We start from the raw sequence: 15,512 nt of genomic DNA, 5'->3' as shown, positions 1-15,512 counted from the left end.
CTGTCTTTTAACATGCAGATGGAAGCCCTGTCATTTCTGTCTATCAGACAGCTCGCAGAGGTTTTTATCACAACTGGCCAGATCACAACTATTGATCAAGTTACCATGGTGATGAGTTATGTTCCCGATCAACAACTTGGCTCCTTCTTTGATAATTTCTCACCGGCCATCTTGGTAAGGACATTCTGGAAATAAAAATAAAAATTGATGGAACTAACAAAACAAAAAAAATGCTATTTTAAGTGAAGTGAATCTGTTACTGTAAGTTACTGTGCATTCCTACATAGTTAAAAAAAACAGCATTGAAGATTTCTGGTTGTTTTCCTTGTGTGAAAAAACGGAAATGATTTGTGTTGGAATTTTGTTCTGCAGGGTCGTGAATACATTCTTCCCTCTACTGTGAGGTCAGCCATGTTGCAGGTTGTGTTTTATCGTGCAAACCTCTCCAGTCAGTCAGTCAGTGATGCAATCGTGTCACTGTGGCTCCAAGTTCGTCTCCGCCCCCTGCTGGTGAATTTGGCACCTTACCATGTTGCCCCATACTTTCAAATACTGTCAGGAAGAAACTGCAGTATTGAGCAGCAGGGGTGAGTTAAAACTAGAAATATTACACAGTAATTCGCTTTTCATCATGTTCAAATTAAGTCGTCAAAATTATTTTTCAAAACTTTAAAAAACATATATATTTTATGTTTCTATTTTAGTGTAAACCTTCTCAACCAAACCATCTCATCTCTGAGTAATGACACCCAGACAGAAATTCAAAGTCGTATCATCCAGGCTCTTCAAGGTAAATAAACCACATGAAGGGGAAGCAAATCTGTGCTTTTTCTTTCATTTTTAATGCTGCAAAGAATAAAATTGATTTAAACAAATTTTACTTAACCGCAATCTCATTCAATGTAGGTCCATCACCTCTCCGTTGCTATGGGGACAACTACAGCTACAGCTTCTACAGTTTCCTGAGGAGCTCATTCTTGGGATTCCAGTTCCCTAACCTGACCACCTTCTTGTCCCTCATTCCTCCAGACAGAAACCAACAGGTGTGTGGACATGAAAGCTGTCTGCAGGAAACTCTGAAGTAATAGGACAGAAAAACAAAACTCAAGTAACATTTCTTGTATTTGTGTCTCCCCTCTAGCTGATAAACTCCATGCCTCCATCAGATCTTGGGGATTTCTTGCGTCACACTAATGTTGTTGGACAAGAATCACAGCTTTGTCAGCTTTACAGCAGCTACCTCCAGATACCAGTGTTTCTAGAAACTGTATGTAAAACACAAACACACAAAACAATGTGAAAGCACAAAGACTTGAACCTGAATGTTCTCTTCAGGAGTCTCTGCCAGAGCAGGTGAGACAGAGAACTCTGCCTTGCGTCTGGCCCATTGCTCTCAGGAGCTCCAGCAGGTCAGAGGTCAACGCCTGGTTTGATCGAGGTCTCCCCAACTACTTGGTCTTCCTCACAAAGACTCAGATCAACCAAATCACCTCAATCAACGCCTCATGTTTGGCCTTCCAGAAGATGTATGTTTGTTTTTTACAAATCCATTCTCATGTTACAATGAAGACAAAATATCTGTGTTCTTCTGAAAGTGATTCTCATGAGTTCATTCTGTGTTTTTTTTAGTGTTTCTGCTCTTGGTTCCTACAACTACTCTGTTACTGACTTCACCAACCAAGATGTGTACAACACCATCAAGGTTTATCTGTCATCAGGTCAGTTGATTCTCTTTTAATCCTTGAATATTAAGGACAAGTTTTTCATTTTTACCCCTAACTTTATCAACAGACTTAAGAAAGTTTAGGACTTGTTTGTGTTAAATCGTGATTTGGAGATTCTGTATGAAATGTTAGATAAAGCTTTGGATTTTTTTGTTTCAAACAGCAACATCACCAAAGTGCTACGACAGCAACAACCCAGAGCTGAACTCCACAGCCTGGTTCGCAGAGTACATCGGCTCTTTCATCACTTTTCTCACTGTGGTGGATCTTCAGTCATTTGGTTCTCAACAGGTATTTTATCTCATATGGACATTCCTAAAGTACTGTTCTGTTTTGTTTTTTTTTTCTGTATGAATAAAACTATATCCACAGTTTCAAAGCTTGTAGACTGAATTGGTTTCGTCTCTTTTCAGGATCTGCAGCTGTTCACAGTGAATCCTCAGAATCTTCTGCTTCTTAATCAGTATAAGGTGGATGTGACAATAGTCATCTACTACATTCACTTAGTTTATCAGCAAGACATCAACTTCAGTCCACTTGGGTAAGTTTAAGGCACCAGAATATGTTGTATGTATACCACAAATCTTCAACACATTATTACACAAAGCATGTGACCTTAAACTGTCCAACCTGTGTTCATTCTCTTTGAAGCCTTCCTTCATTGGGTCAGTGCTTTGCTCCTGGCCGGGTGTTCACTCAGTTGACTTCACAAGAAAGTTTGACGGTTTTGGGAAATGTCAACAGAGTTTGTACAGACCTAGATCCACAGGTAAATAAAACAATAAGAAAACACAGAGATACTGATAGTACAAATTTCTTAATAGATGTATGTAAAAAAACAAAGAAAGACTAAAAAGGTTAAAGAAAACATAGACATGGTGAAGTGAGGCCTAACAGAAGTACAGTAAATTTAACCCTGGTGAAACCAGGCACAGTTGTCTTCTGGGGTTTAAGGTTAACTTGACCCATTTTGAATGCTTGTTCATTTAGAGTATCAGCAATTAACAGCCAAAAATTATAATAAGTAAATGTGACCCCATGGATTCCCTAGGGTTGATCATAATTCATGTTCTTTACTGCAAATGCACCAAAAGACACCATACAAAGTACAATTACATAGGAAAAATGTATAGTAAGCACAGCAATTACATTAAACTTTAGAAATTTAAGACAGCAGACAATAATAGACATACACAGCATCAGAAATAAAGAAAGGAGTAGTTCAAAAGCATTGATTCCTCAGAAGCAAGATTTATGAAGGACTGATCATCAAAAGGTTAAAAAACTAAGAAAATTTAAGTTTAAAAGAGAGGCTTTGTAACTGAGAACTTATAGAAAACATCGTAGGAAGATCTGAGTGAGTTTACTGTCTGAATGGTCAATGTTTAGGCTGATCTTGTTGTCTATTCAAAGTCAATGGTAAGATTAAACTTCGCACTATTTCCACATTTCCTGGCAAGACCACCAATTTTTGTTTTTGTTTTTTGGAAGATGACCAATAGAATTGAAGCACATTACCGCGGGGTGCATATCTCCTGCAGTGGTGCATCGCGATGTAGGCTGCCCACCTGACCTTTCTTTTAGGACTCTAACAGCTTGCGTAAATCTTAGCATGTGTGTATATTTGAATATAATCACACCCATTTATTAGGTACGCATTGCGTTTCCTATATAAAGACATTTATTAATAGAAAAGTTTGAAATTTTGTTCCGCTGTTGCACTTAAAGGATGTTAATATCCTAGGTCAATTTTTTTTCTTTTTAAATCGTACCAAAATTAAACATTTTTCATTCATTTTACTGTATCTCGTAAGCCATGTGTTATTGTCTACTGACCTTTCTAGTATGGCGTTGCTGTTTATGTTCATTAGACAATGGTAAAAGGCTAGCATAGCATCTCTGGCCTATGTATCTTGTTGTGTAAACCATTTACACCAGGGACAGAAATTAAGACCAAGCATGTAAAAAGAAGCACGGTCTAAAATATCAGTTCTGTGGGATGTGAGTAAAGTAAGTACAGAATATAGGTTTATTAAGTTCATGAGTATTTCTATGTGTATTTGTATGGAAGGAAAATTTGAAATCCAAACCAGATCACTATCACCATCATCATTTGAAAGACTTCTTGTTATTTTCTTCAAATACTTGTAAAATTGAAAATAATTGTAATCGCTGTGTTATCATTTACATATTTTACCTGGATTTACAGCTCATGCATTGTTTTTTATAGATTGCTGCTGCTTTGGCAAGTAACTTTGGTGAGAACATTGATGCCAAAGTTATTTCTGCCCTCGGTAATGAAAGCACCAGCTTGTCCATAAGCCAGATAAAGTCTTTGAAGCCTTCAGACTTGGTGGATTCTCTCAACATTCTCAGCAATGTGATTGGTTGGAGAATAGGACAGGCCAAAGCCATTGTCCTGTCTTTGCTGACGTCAGGATCTGTACAGGTACTGTGTTAGATTGTGTTTATTAGCAACTAAGCAAAAATAATCATTTTGGACAATGTGTTTACGTTTTTGTCTTTTTTTTACCTTCTACATCCAATCAGATCAACAGTTCAGCCTCGCTGCTAAACCTGGGCTCCCTCATCTCTGGCGTACCATCAACTGTGTTCAGCAGCATCAGCGGCTCTGATCTTGTCACTGTATCCAGAAACCCCTCAGTCCTGTTCTACATCCTGTCTGCTCCACAGATTGTTCAGCTGACTTTTGTGATACAGGTAAGACAACCTTAGCAGTAATAAAAGTGTAAGAGGTAAACATGGCTGACTACTGGGATCTTAGTTGTATACTTTAGGTATATAAATTTAAACAACGCTTGGATGTGTTCACTTGAGAACATGTCCAGAATATCATTGGTTTGCTATTCACACTAAATATGAACTGGCATTAGACAAGATGTGATTCTATGTCTTTGTTTGCTTTTTCATAAATGTGTTGTTGGATTACATAATAATTAATTAAATGTATTTAATGTTAAAGAACCTATTTGAGCTAATTAAAATGTTCGGTATAATTTCTGTATATACTTTTCTCCTCCTTTCTACCATAAAAGGAAACAAAATATGAAAAAATAAAGATTAGCTTAAATAGCTTTGTAAACAATACATAAACATTTAAACAAAGGAAAATGCACAATCACTTTAAAAACATTTCAGAAATGTTTTGTTTTATCTCTGTAACTTTTTTAACTCTAAGTAATTGTAAATTTTTGATGGTTTTGATTACTGAACATCAGTGAGAATGTTCAGGTCTTTTTACCATCATATTGCATTTATAGGTTTGTTGGACAAGCGGCATTAGAACCATAAACTGAACTTCACATTTATTTTGCTGTTAACTTTAGACAAAAATATAGCTGAAACAGTTAAATCTTTTTGAAAAATCTTTTTCAAAAAATAATATGTGGGACTTATCCAAGATATGGAAAAAAAATCACAATGTAAAAACCAAATGTGATAAACCAAATCAATTGTATTGTAATTTCTCATGGTGTTTTTTACTGAAAATTCAGAAGTTGCAAAACAGTGGTCCACTGGCGTAATTTGTTTTCGTTTACATGTCATTGTGCTTCGTCTGACCCAAAATTCAAACTGAGAATGTAAACTGTCAGACTCGAGTCTGCTGACAGTCTGATGAGCGATGCAAGAAAAAGTTTTTACAAAACCTTCAGCAGTGTAGATGTCATAAATTAGTCTTGTTATTTTGCTTATTCTCTTTCTACAGATTATATATTTAAACACCAACAGTTTGCACATCATAGAAAATGTTCCAGATAATTTGGCTACTGAGATTCCTGGAGTTTACCTGCTGCAGTTCCCAAATGACAGCAGCACGGTCATCAAACTAAATCGAAAGAAATGGAAACCCCAACAGGTAGGTTCAAATGTTAAATAGCCAGATGTTATAATATTTTTATGTAACTTCAGAATACAGAATGTTTCTTTCTTTCTTTCTTTGTTTATTTTTTGTTAGGTTGCATTGTTCTTTGATATAATAGCAGCAAACTCTGAGACAGCTGAGCTGGGAGGTCCAAACAAGTGAGATTCTACCAAATCAAAAAATGTTTTTAAATACATAATTGATAGAACTGTATTTGCTAATATGTTTATGCGTTTGTTTGTTTGTATGCAGCTTGTCCTCCTCAGTGCTACAAGGGTTTACATGCACAACAATAAGATCTTTAGGAAAGAGGCAAATCAAGAATCTGATTAAAGCCTGTCGGAGAAAAGGCACAAACAAGGTTCCATTGGTGGAGACTCAAGTAAGATGACAGGAGTGCATGAGTATATTTGTGTGTTTGCACAGTTTTAAATGTTCATGATTAGATTAAATCTATTGGGAAGTGACAACAACAACAGTTTTGGATTGATAAATACTACAGTAAGCTCAATGAGAGAAATTCTTGGTAGCTGACCTTGTCAGCACCAGTTAAGGAGGGGATTTGCATGAGGAAAGAGAGGTTACAAAAAAAAAAGAAAAAAACAAAAAAAAACATACATCTGCACATTTCTGTAACAAAGTGCAGGAATTATTTTCTCAAGACAAAAAATAACCCCTCTTGTGCAAAAAAAGAATAATAAAAAAAAAACATGTTACATATGATGTAGGATTGGGGTGAGAGTTTGGTAAGACTCTGTGTCTGTCTGCCAGCTGTGTTTTTAAGTGGTCTGACTGTCTGTGAGGTGATTTTTGCCCAAGAAACCAGGGTAATAAGATTTCCGTTTCCATAACCAGTCCAAGCAAAAACTTTCTCCAAGCTGTCATCTATTTTTCAATGACTGCCAGTACTGCCCTGTTGGGCAAGTAAGGCATCAAGCTTTTCGTCCAGCTCCAATTGTCTCCTGATCTCAGTCTTAACTCAACCCCCATTTTCAAACATTTACAATTTTCCAAGATTTTCCGAAATAAAATTACTTTAATGTGTTTGCTGTTAGGCTGTCATTTTAGGTTAAAGAAAATTTTCCTTCTTATTTGGTCTTCGCCCCAGTTGTTGAGATGGTGTCATTTTCTATCGTTAAATTGTAAAAAGCATGTAAAACTTAAAGGTGGAAAAAAAGAACTTGCAACCTGACCATGAGGAGTTAAACGATAAAAATGTTTCCATTTAACTAAAAACAGAATATTGTAATCTTTGAAAACAACTTTTCAATTCAGGCAGAATGTGTTTTGCAAATGATTTTCTTTTCCCCAACAGCTGACCTGCATGTACAACCAAATCAAAGACGAGTCAGATGCCACCAGCTTTTCCCTCTATCCTCCAGATGTGTTGCTTTACTATGAGTAAGAATCAACTTTTAGACTGAATTATGATCACAAATAAACTTGAGCTTTTTAATAACAAAGACTTGAATGTTAATTATGACTGCTGTGTTATCTTATTCTTCCTCCAGTTACTCTCTGGTGCCACAGAGCAGCTGCAGGTCTTATTTTCAAGAGTTGGCTGATGCCGACTTCTCCATCTTTTCTCCAGCACTGACATACAAACGGTCTGCTTTGTTTGATAATGCAAGAAGCTGCTTGGTGAGTCTAGAGCAACCCCCTAAACATGGTTTATGCAAAATCTTTAATCAAAAATTGTAATATGCTGGATTTGCAACAGCAATATCTATTCATATAAAGGGTTTGCTTTGAAAAATGTACACTTTTCAACTATATGTAATATTATTGTTTCTATATGACAGTCACAATATGAACAGGCTCCTTAGATTTGTTGAGTCTTATCACAATGGTGTAATAAATGTAAATTGGTGCATAAACCTGAGCTTCAGAGTAAGTTTGAGTTAAAATAGTATTTTCTTTCTTTTTTCTCCTTCTTTAAGGGAATAACTAGCACAAGCTTGTCTGAGGATAATGTATCAGTTTTGGGGAACATGTGCTGCATTCTTGATGGCTCCTACATCCAAAACTCTCATCCATCTATACTGGAACAACTCAAGAACTGTCCGGATCTCACTGTTGGTCAATCAGCTGCAGTTGAAACCCTTCTGACCAATGGAAATACACCTTATGGGTACGTAAACTGCAGTTTTTTCAAATTCTACAATTACAAATAGGAGTTTTGAGTCTTGTAAAGACAATGGTGTACCTAAAAAAATCCCCTTGTTTGTTATATCGTAATCAGACTCTCTTCAACATGGAATGAACAAACTCTAAAAGACCTTGGGATGTTAACTCTGCATTTGCCTTCATCTTTCTATCAGCACTTTGATCAGGTGAGTAACACGTGCTTTCAAGTGTTTAGAAGGGAAGGTCTCATGGATGGAGGATCACGTTTGAACTCATAAATGTATTTTCCTTGCAGGACACAAAGCGTAACTTCTTGAAATACTTTCTGAAAGTCTTTGGTGGAGTGAGCAGAGAACAGAGGAGGCAACTGAAGAAGGAGATAAGACAGTCCATCAAAAGTGATTCAGAACAAACTGCAGGTCCGTCTGCCTCTGAAAATGTGTCTTTATCTTGTTATTTACTTTCTTGTGTAAGTTTTTTCTGATTTATTTTCACAGAATGCACAGTTGGAATAATCACTCAGGTCACAATCAGTGACCCCACCTTCCCCTTTGACTATAACATCAACCAATTCAACAACTGTCTGTCAGTTTCAACCGTCAAAGACAACTTGGATGCCATCACAGAAAAGGTGGATGAGGTGGAATACCTCAGGATTGTTCTCCAAAAACTACAAGAGGTGATTAATAAAATCTCCAAAGCAAATATTAAAAGCATTTGGTTGATTACTGATGCATGTATTAATCTTTTTTATAATGAAGGATGGAACAAACCCCCAGTTTATACTTATGGGTAGTGAGACTTGAACAGACAACCATTATTGATTTAAATATAATAAAATATGTCCTACTTTAATTGGAATTGCATGCAGTGTACTTTATTTCTGTGCAATTACAGGCTGACAACTCCATCATCCCAGAAGATCAGATTCAGCTCCTCAGTGCAGCTTCTCGAGTTGCCACAGTTCAGGATATTCTTTCATGGACCATCAGTAAAATCGACACGCTTGCTGCTTTGATGGACTCTTCAAATGGAGGCTGGGACCCAAGCTTAGTGAGCAAACAGAGTACTATTGTTGTGACTGTGAACAACATTTAAGGGCTGCTGTTTGATCAGAGCACATTTCTTCTCCTCCAGGCTAAGGTTATCATCTCTAAGTATCTGGCTGTGGGAGGAAACAAACTAGGCAGTGCAGAGCTGAATGTTATTGGGGGACCAAATCTCTGCTCTCTAGATGTGGATGTCATCAGGACTATTTCATCACAAAGCTTCAGGTAACACATGTGAACTGAAATTGTGTTTCAAATGTGTTATAGATTAAACATTGTTTTGCAATTTATTACAATTCAACACTTTGGAAATTGTCATTTTGAGTAAAAGTTAAAGAGTTTAGAAAACAAAAAGCTGCAGAAAAAGTTTTAACTTTCTCTGAGTGGTCTTGATCTATTAATCCAAATGTTTAATGACAGAAAGTTTATGTCAGTTTGTAATTTATTGTTTATACTAATAGGTTAATCTCAGATTTATGTGTACAACAAATGCATAACCACTTTTAATTTGCACAGTGATGTAAAACAATTTAAAATAATTAAATTACACTTTTATTCACTGCTTGAAGTGCTGTACACACTACAGAAAAAGAAAAAAAAAACTTCTTGTTCAGGCTGAATTACCCAGCAGGAGCAATGCAGGAGCTCAAATATTCAACAAGTGTAAACCAACTTTATTTTAGTTCTGTGATGTCATTCACTTGTGCAGTTTTATTATATACCAACTAAAACTTATTTATTTTTAGTAGTTAGCAGCAAGGTTTAAAACCTTTCAGGAAAGACATACATGTCTGATATTTGGACCACCATGTCGTTGTGGAGTTTCCTCTCCCTTTTGCATGATTTTCTTCTGAATGGTTAATCGGTTTCACCTGGGGTTTATTATACTCAGAACATGGATGGCATTCAGTTCAATTGGCAAGAGCTTGTCCACCCTATTTCTGAAATTGTGTGGATGATGTAAGCATTAGAACAACTGGCTGTTGATTCATCCCACTACACTATTTTGTTGTTCGTTCTCAGCAGAACACACTGTCCTCCCAAAAAGGGGCAGGAAATGGCTCAGTAAAGGTGGCACAGCTAAGAATTGCCAAATATCATAAGATTTAGGAGGCCTAAGCTGGCTGCCTGCTCATCCCGCAGCAGCTCTCTGTCTGCCGGCTAACTGACTGGACGTCGGTTTAGCAAGCAGTCGAGTTCCGGGTTCTTGAACAGTTCAAAAGATTTTATGGTATCAGAAAAAAATGTACAGTATTTAACCAATTAAATTATTTTTAATAGCTTTTTGCTTACTCTTTGGCAGTGTGGCATAGTTATTTTGTCAAGGTAATGTCATGTATCACAGAAGCCTCTCTTAACACTGCATAAGTAAGGACCAATAAAATGTTAATGTGCGGACGAAAAGCAAAAGGATCACTTAGATAAGCATGAAATTACTTCCGGATTGAATTATACTTTGCAAATGTGTTACAATGTCTCTTTCTCCTGCAGAGAAGTTGACTCTCTGGACATCTCTAGCTGCACTGCTGACAAAAAGAAAGAGTTTTTCACTATCTCCTTTGAAGCATTCAACCTTACAACAAGCTCAGTTTCTGTTTTTCAGCTCATACAACCATACATTGGTAAGTAAACATTTCCATCTACACACATGCACATAAACATATCCTCACAGAGCATTTTTTTCCTTTTCCCACAGGAGGTGCAAATGTTAATTATATTCGTAGTTTGGTGGTCTCTGATGTTAACATGGACCTGGCCACCTTCACCAGTTTGGATGAAAATGTTGTGCTGGTCAGTGTTATGTTGATGTCTTAACTATGAATGCTTCTGTTTGTGTGGATATTTTAACAGCATCAGTGTAAAATATATCTGCTCTGTTCCCCCCAGAGTCTTAATGCAAGACAAGTTAAAGCTGTCCTCGGCACTAACCTCCCAGATTTGAAGTCTTATGAAAACCAAACTCTGGTGCAGACCTGGATCAGAAGTCAAAACCAGTCGGAGCTTGACATTCTAGGATTGGGCATCCGAGGAGGCAAAGTTGATCCCCCAATTCCTCCATATTACAGTTCTACAACAACTTTGGTACCAACAACAACTAATACAACTGAATTCAAACCATCACCAGCAAGCACAACTGAACCTCCAACTTCAATTTCCGCATCAACTTTATCACCAACAACAACTAATGTCACTGAATTCAATCCTTCACCAGCAAGCACAACTGAACCTCCAACTTCAAGTTCCGCATCAACTTTATCACCAACAACAACTAATGTCACTGAATTCAATCCTTCACCAGCAAGCACAACTGAACCTCCAACTTCAAGTTCCGCATCAACTTTATCACCAACAAGAACTAATGTCACTGAATTCAATCCTTCACCAGCAAGCACAACTGAACCTCCAACTTCAATACCTACATCAACTTTATCACCAACAACAACTAATGTCACTGAATTCAATCCTTCACCAGCAAGCACAACTGAACCTCCAACTTCAAGTTCCGCATCAACTTTATCACCAACAACAACTAATGTCACTGAATTCCATCCTTCACCAGCAAGCACAACTGAACCTCCAACTTCAAGTTCCGCATCAACTTTATCACCAACAACAACTAATGTCACTGAATTCAATCCTTCACCAGCAAGCACAACTGAACCTCCAACTTCAATACCTACATCAACTTCATCACCAACAACAACTAATGTCACTGAATTCAATCCTTCACCAGCAAGCACAACTGAACCTCCAACTTCAAGTTCCGCATCAACTTTATCACCAACAACAACTAATGTCACTGAATTCCATCCTTCACCAGCAAGCACAACTGAACCTCCAACTTCAATACCTACATCAACTTTATCACCAACAACAACTAATGTCACTGAATTCAATCCTTCACCAGCAAGCACAACTGAATCTCCAACTTCAATACCTACATCAACTTCATCACCAACAACAACTAATGTCACTGAATTCAATCCTTCACCACCAAGCACAGCTAAACCTACAACTGCAGGTTCTACAACAACTACATCAACAACAAACATCATATCTGGAACTACAAGGCTTCCAACAGTCTTATCATCGACAACAACTTCTCAACCACCATCAAGGACTTCAACATCCACAACTACCGTTCTTCCTACAGGTCGGTACAAAGACAAAAAATTTAAAAAAAGTGATGAAGGGATTAATACTTTAATTTAATAATAAAATAATTTAATCACAGGTGTTGTCATTGTATCAAAACAAATGTGATGTTTAGCTCAAGCTTTGTTTGTTTCTCTAGGCCATTATTTAAGATCAGTTACAACATAATTAAAACAAATTGGTCAACATAGTTTATTTATCTCACAATGATTTCTTTTTCTTTTAGATATCTACACTGTACAGGTAAATAGGATTTGAATCTTTTTGTTATCCATTTAATAATGTGTTCTGTAAATACAAGCATAAGAGTGTCTTTACATTTTTCTCTTTCAAGTGCCAAGTTATTGCAGCAAATGGTGAGTGGTTTTGATGCATGTGAACATTTATTATTCATAGTACTTTATAGTTTTTTTGTTTGACACTTGTAGGGAAACTAATGTCATTCTTTTTTTTCAGAGTCAAATACGTGTATTGGAGTGAACAGGTAAACCTTTTTTATGGTTATTTTTTTTAGATACATAGTATCTAAGTATCTAACTTCTAAATTAAATTAAAAAATATATTTCATCAATTAAAAATTACAGCACCGGTCTTCAAGTCTACCTCGACAGTGGAAAGATGAACGGACGCTTCTGTAACTTTTCTGTGGAAGAGTTTGCTTGTGCCTCTGTAAGACAGCAAAACATTGTAAACTACTGCAGTAAAGGTGGTTCATGTAATGATTTCACTTTCTAATGTTGAACAGCTTTCAGCCTTAACAGCACAGGACCTGGTAGAGATTATGACGTGTGATCTGTCATCAAACTCAAGTGGGTCCATATCGGCCTGGAATCTTCTCTTCTGTAAAACTTCCAGGATCCTGAATGCAGCTCTGAATCTTCTGACCACTGCAGTATGACTGACTTTTAGTCAAATATTTTGAAACTTTTGGAATAAGTTACTACTAAATAGACATTTGACCTTCCACTAGAAAAAGGATTTTTCAATGTTTTATGCACTAGTGAATTTATATTAAATTACATTTTTTTTATTTGCATTTTACCAAGCTTACAAACAATGTTTGTATTTGTTGCAGACAATCAACCCCAACAATCCTGCAGTGTCAGTGATTTTGGACAGCATACAAGCAATCAGTCCAGATCTTTTCAGCACAAACACACTGAATAATCTCACTGAGCTGCAGCTGTTGTTTAACGTTCGCCTTCGCCCGTTCTTACCTGCTGTTTCCACCAACTTTCTCTCAATTCTTGCAATGAAGGATTTGCAGTGCAGCTCCTACCAATATATGTAAGCAATGCAACAAAAATTATTAGGGACTATACCTGAAAATCTGACTAATTATTTAATAATGTCACAGTATTATATGTTTTGTATTAATCGTATGTCCTATTCATGTCTTTTAAATTTAGCGTGCAAATATTTAGTAAAGTACAACCTCAGATGACTCTTTCTAAGCAAGAATCTGTGTACACACAATTCATCAAGATCTACCTGAGCAGAAAGAATACTGCAGGTAATAACAAAAAACTGAAATACAATGTCATATCTAAAACATTGGTTCTTTATAGAAGGGTAGAAATGTAAAATTAGTTTTTGTCTTACAATTAAAAAAGGAAAAGATTTCCATCTGAAATTGTTAACAAATGAAAAAACTCAAAGCTCACCCTCAAATGTACTGGTTAATAGAAAAGCTGGATGCAGTTAATCATTGACAGGATGAGAAAAATGTAGGTGTTTTGTCATACACACTGGAACAAATGTCCATGTCCTAATATGTGTGAGTTGGATTGCATTACAAGAAGATATTTACATTATAGTGTTTTCAATGCCTTCAAGTCTCAAGATCTTGAATCATGAAATAAAGAATGCATTCAAGTCCAAACTTTTGATAAAAAACGTTAAATTTACACCTCTTTACATTTTCTTCACCTATTTTTGTATAATTTTCTTTTTTACATATCTGCAGCACCAAAATGCTATGACAGCAACAATCCAGAACTGAAATCTACAGCCTGGTTTGCAGAGTACATCAGCTCTTTCATCACTTTTCTCACTGTGGTGGATCTTAAGTCATTTGGATCTGAACAGGTATTTTATGACATACTGTACTGCATCATTTGGTATAAGGGATATTCTGAACAAATAGATGCTTTTTTGGTTTACAGAACTGACTGTATCTTCTGTCTTCAGGTTCTGCAAGTGTTCACAGTGAATCCTCTGAATATTGCTCTTCTCAGTCAGCCCAACGTGGATCTGACATTAATTAGCTACTATACTCAGTTAGTTTATCAGCAAGTCAGCAACTTTAATCCACTCCTGTAAGTCTAAAGCTTTGAAATATGTTGTTAGTACCAGCTTCTTCCACACATAATCAGATAAACAGTCTGTACAAACTGCATGTGACCCTAAACTCTCCAAACTGTGATTTGCTTTTTAGTCTTCCTTCAGTGAGTCAGTGCTATGCTCCTGGTCCTGTGTTCACCCAGCTGAATGCAACAGTCAGTATGACAGTTTATGAAGCCCTCAATGAGGTCTGCACTAGCCTGGATGAGCAGGTAACAAACACATGTTTATTTCTTTAAGGTGCAATTTAAAAAAGTTAAAAGTTTGAAAAGATAAACCACAAATGTCCCATATATGCATGGGCATGTGTCAAAGTCAAGGCCCGCTGGCCACATATGTAATTTTATCTGGCCCATGAGATAATTTTATATTATTGTTATATATGGCATGGGGATATGTAGTGCTGGTAACAAATTAACTACAAATCCAACAATGCAGTGGGTCAGCTGCCTCGCCAATGTCTCTGTCCCCCAATTGGCCGGTTTTAAATTGAAATTTGCAGGCAAAAGTTGCTTTGTGCGGGTGGACATACTTTGGGTGGGTTTTCTGTCATTTTTGTGGCTCTTGGTTCCTTTCGCAGAGGCAGTACTGGCCTAGTTATAGCCCTGCCCCCAATAAATGCATACATATTAACACTAGAACAAACTATATTACTTGTTTAAGTTGATTAATAATTTAAGTAAAATTTGATTTAATAGTTGAATTCACAATTAAGATATAGTATGTGCTGGTAGTTATTTCACACTAAATACACATCAGTTTGTGTTTTCTTTTTGAAGGCTGGCTGGCTCTGGTTAAAAATGACCAAATTTACTTTTTTTTTTTCCTTAAGTGGAATACTTGAATAGACTTTTCCCTCTGTCAAACACCCAGAGTAAAGATGAGTAAGATAATAAAAATTCTGTCACTTTTCAGAAAATCAAAGTCAAAGTCAAAGTCAGCTTTATTGTCAAATATATAATATTGTCAAATAAATCCATTAAATCCAATAATGTATATTAATTCTTTTAATGAAAACTATTTATTTATGCATTTATTTGTTAGGAAGCAGCAGTTGGTTCTGCAACTGGCCGAGCTTTTTAAACAGCGTATCATTCTGTAATCAAATAAATTTGTGTTTTTCTTAACAACAAAGAGCTTCTCTGGATTGGATTACAGCGCTGAGAAATTAAATAGTGTCCCCTCAACACAACACTGTATATTGTTGTTACAGACAATTTTCTCTGTCTG

The 15,512-nt window shown here is 36.4% G+C and overlaps 1 protein-coding gene across 1 annotated transcript in view; it reads left to right on the top strand.

Moving 5' to 3' along the window:
• LOC101168922 (uncharacterized) overlaps positions 1 to 15,512 on the top strand; it is a 50,087-nt gene that overhangs the window by 21,985 nt on the left and 12,590 nt on the right. The window contains exons 62-97 of the mRNA XM_023958671.2: positions 19 to 174; positions 373 to 587; positions 705 to 790; positions 907 to 1,043; positions 1,142 to 1,267; positions 1,336 to 1,526; positions 1,630 to 1,718; positions 1,888 to 2,015; positions 2,138 to 2,265; positions 2,376 to 2,493; positions 3,955 to 4,173; positions 4,275 to 4,445; positions 5,452 to 5,601; positions 5,701 to 5,765; positions 5,860 to 5,989; positions 6,923 to 7,008; positions 7,119 to 7,248; positions 7,548 to 7,738; positions 7,850 to 7,940; positions 8,030 to 8,153; positions 8,232 to 8,413; positions 8,632 to 8,787; positions 8,872 to 9,008; positions 10,275 to 10,405; positions 10,480 to 10,574; positions 10,671 to 11,937; positions 12,166 to 12,182; positions 12,274 to 12,295; positions 12,396 to 12,423; positions 12,524 to 12,608; positions 12,685 to 12,831; positions 13,015 to 13,226; positions 13,349 to 13,452; positions 13,906 to 14,027; positions 14,130 to 14,257; positions 14,377 to 14,494. Of these exons, the coding sequence (XP_023814439.2) occupies positions 19 to 174; positions 373 to 587; positions 705 to 790; positions 907 to 1,043; positions 1,142 to 1,267; positions 1,336 to 1,526; positions 1,630 to 1,718; positions 1,888 to 2,015; positions 2,138 to 2,265; positions 2,376 to 2,493; positions 3,955 to 4,173; positions 4,275 to 4,445; positions 5,452 to 5,601; positions 5,701 to 5,765; positions 5,860 to 5,989; positions 6,923 to 7,008; positions 7,119 to 7,248; positions 7,548 to 7,738; positions 7,850 to 7,940; positions 8,030 to 8,153; positions 8,232 to 8,413; positions 8,632 to 8,787; positions 8,872 to 9,008; positions 10,275 to 10,405; positions 10,480 to 10,574; positions 10,671 to 11,937; positions 12,166 to 12,182; positions 12,274 to 12,295; positions 12,396 to 12,423; positions 12,524 to 12,608; positions 12,685 to 12,831; positions 13,015 to 13,226; positions 13,349 to 13,452; positions 13,906 to 14,027; positions 14,130 to 14,257; positions 14,377 to 14,494 (5,682 nt within the window). The remainder of the gene's footprint in view (positions 1 to 18; positions 175 to 372; positions 588 to 704; positions 791 to 906; positions 1,044 to 1,141; positions 1,268 to 1,335; positions 1,527 to 1,629; positions 1,719 to 1,887; positions 2,016 to 2,137; positions 2,266 to 2,375; positions 2,494 to 3,954; positions 4,174 to 4,274; positions 4,446 to 5,451; positions 5,602 to 5,700; positions 5,766 to 5,859; positions 5,990 to 6,922; positions 7,009 to 7,118; positions 7,249 to 7,547; positions 7,739 to 7,849; positions 7,941 to 8,029; positions 8,154 to 8,231; positions 8,414 to 8,631; positions 8,788 to 8,871; positions 9,009 to 10,274; positions 10,406 to 10,479; positions 10,575 to 10,670; positions 11,938 to 12,165; positions 12,183 to 12,273; positions 12,296 to 12,395; positions 12,424 to 12,523; positions 12,609 to 12,684; positions 12,832 to 13,014; positions 13,227 to 13,348; positions 13,453 to 13,905; positions 14,028 to 14,129; positions 14,258 to 14,376; positions 14,495 to 15,512) is intronic.

This window comes from Oryzias latipes, chromosome 1 (assembly GCF_053564925.1).
Source record: "Oryzias latipes strain Hd-rR chromosome 1, Olatipes_Hd-rR_3.1".
NCBI classification, from domain to species: domain Eukaryota; kingdom Metazoa; phylum Chordata; class Actinopteri; order Beloniformes; family Adrianichthyidae; genus Oryzias; species Oryzias latipes.
This window is presented reverse-complemented; position numbering and strand designations above follow the sequence as displayed.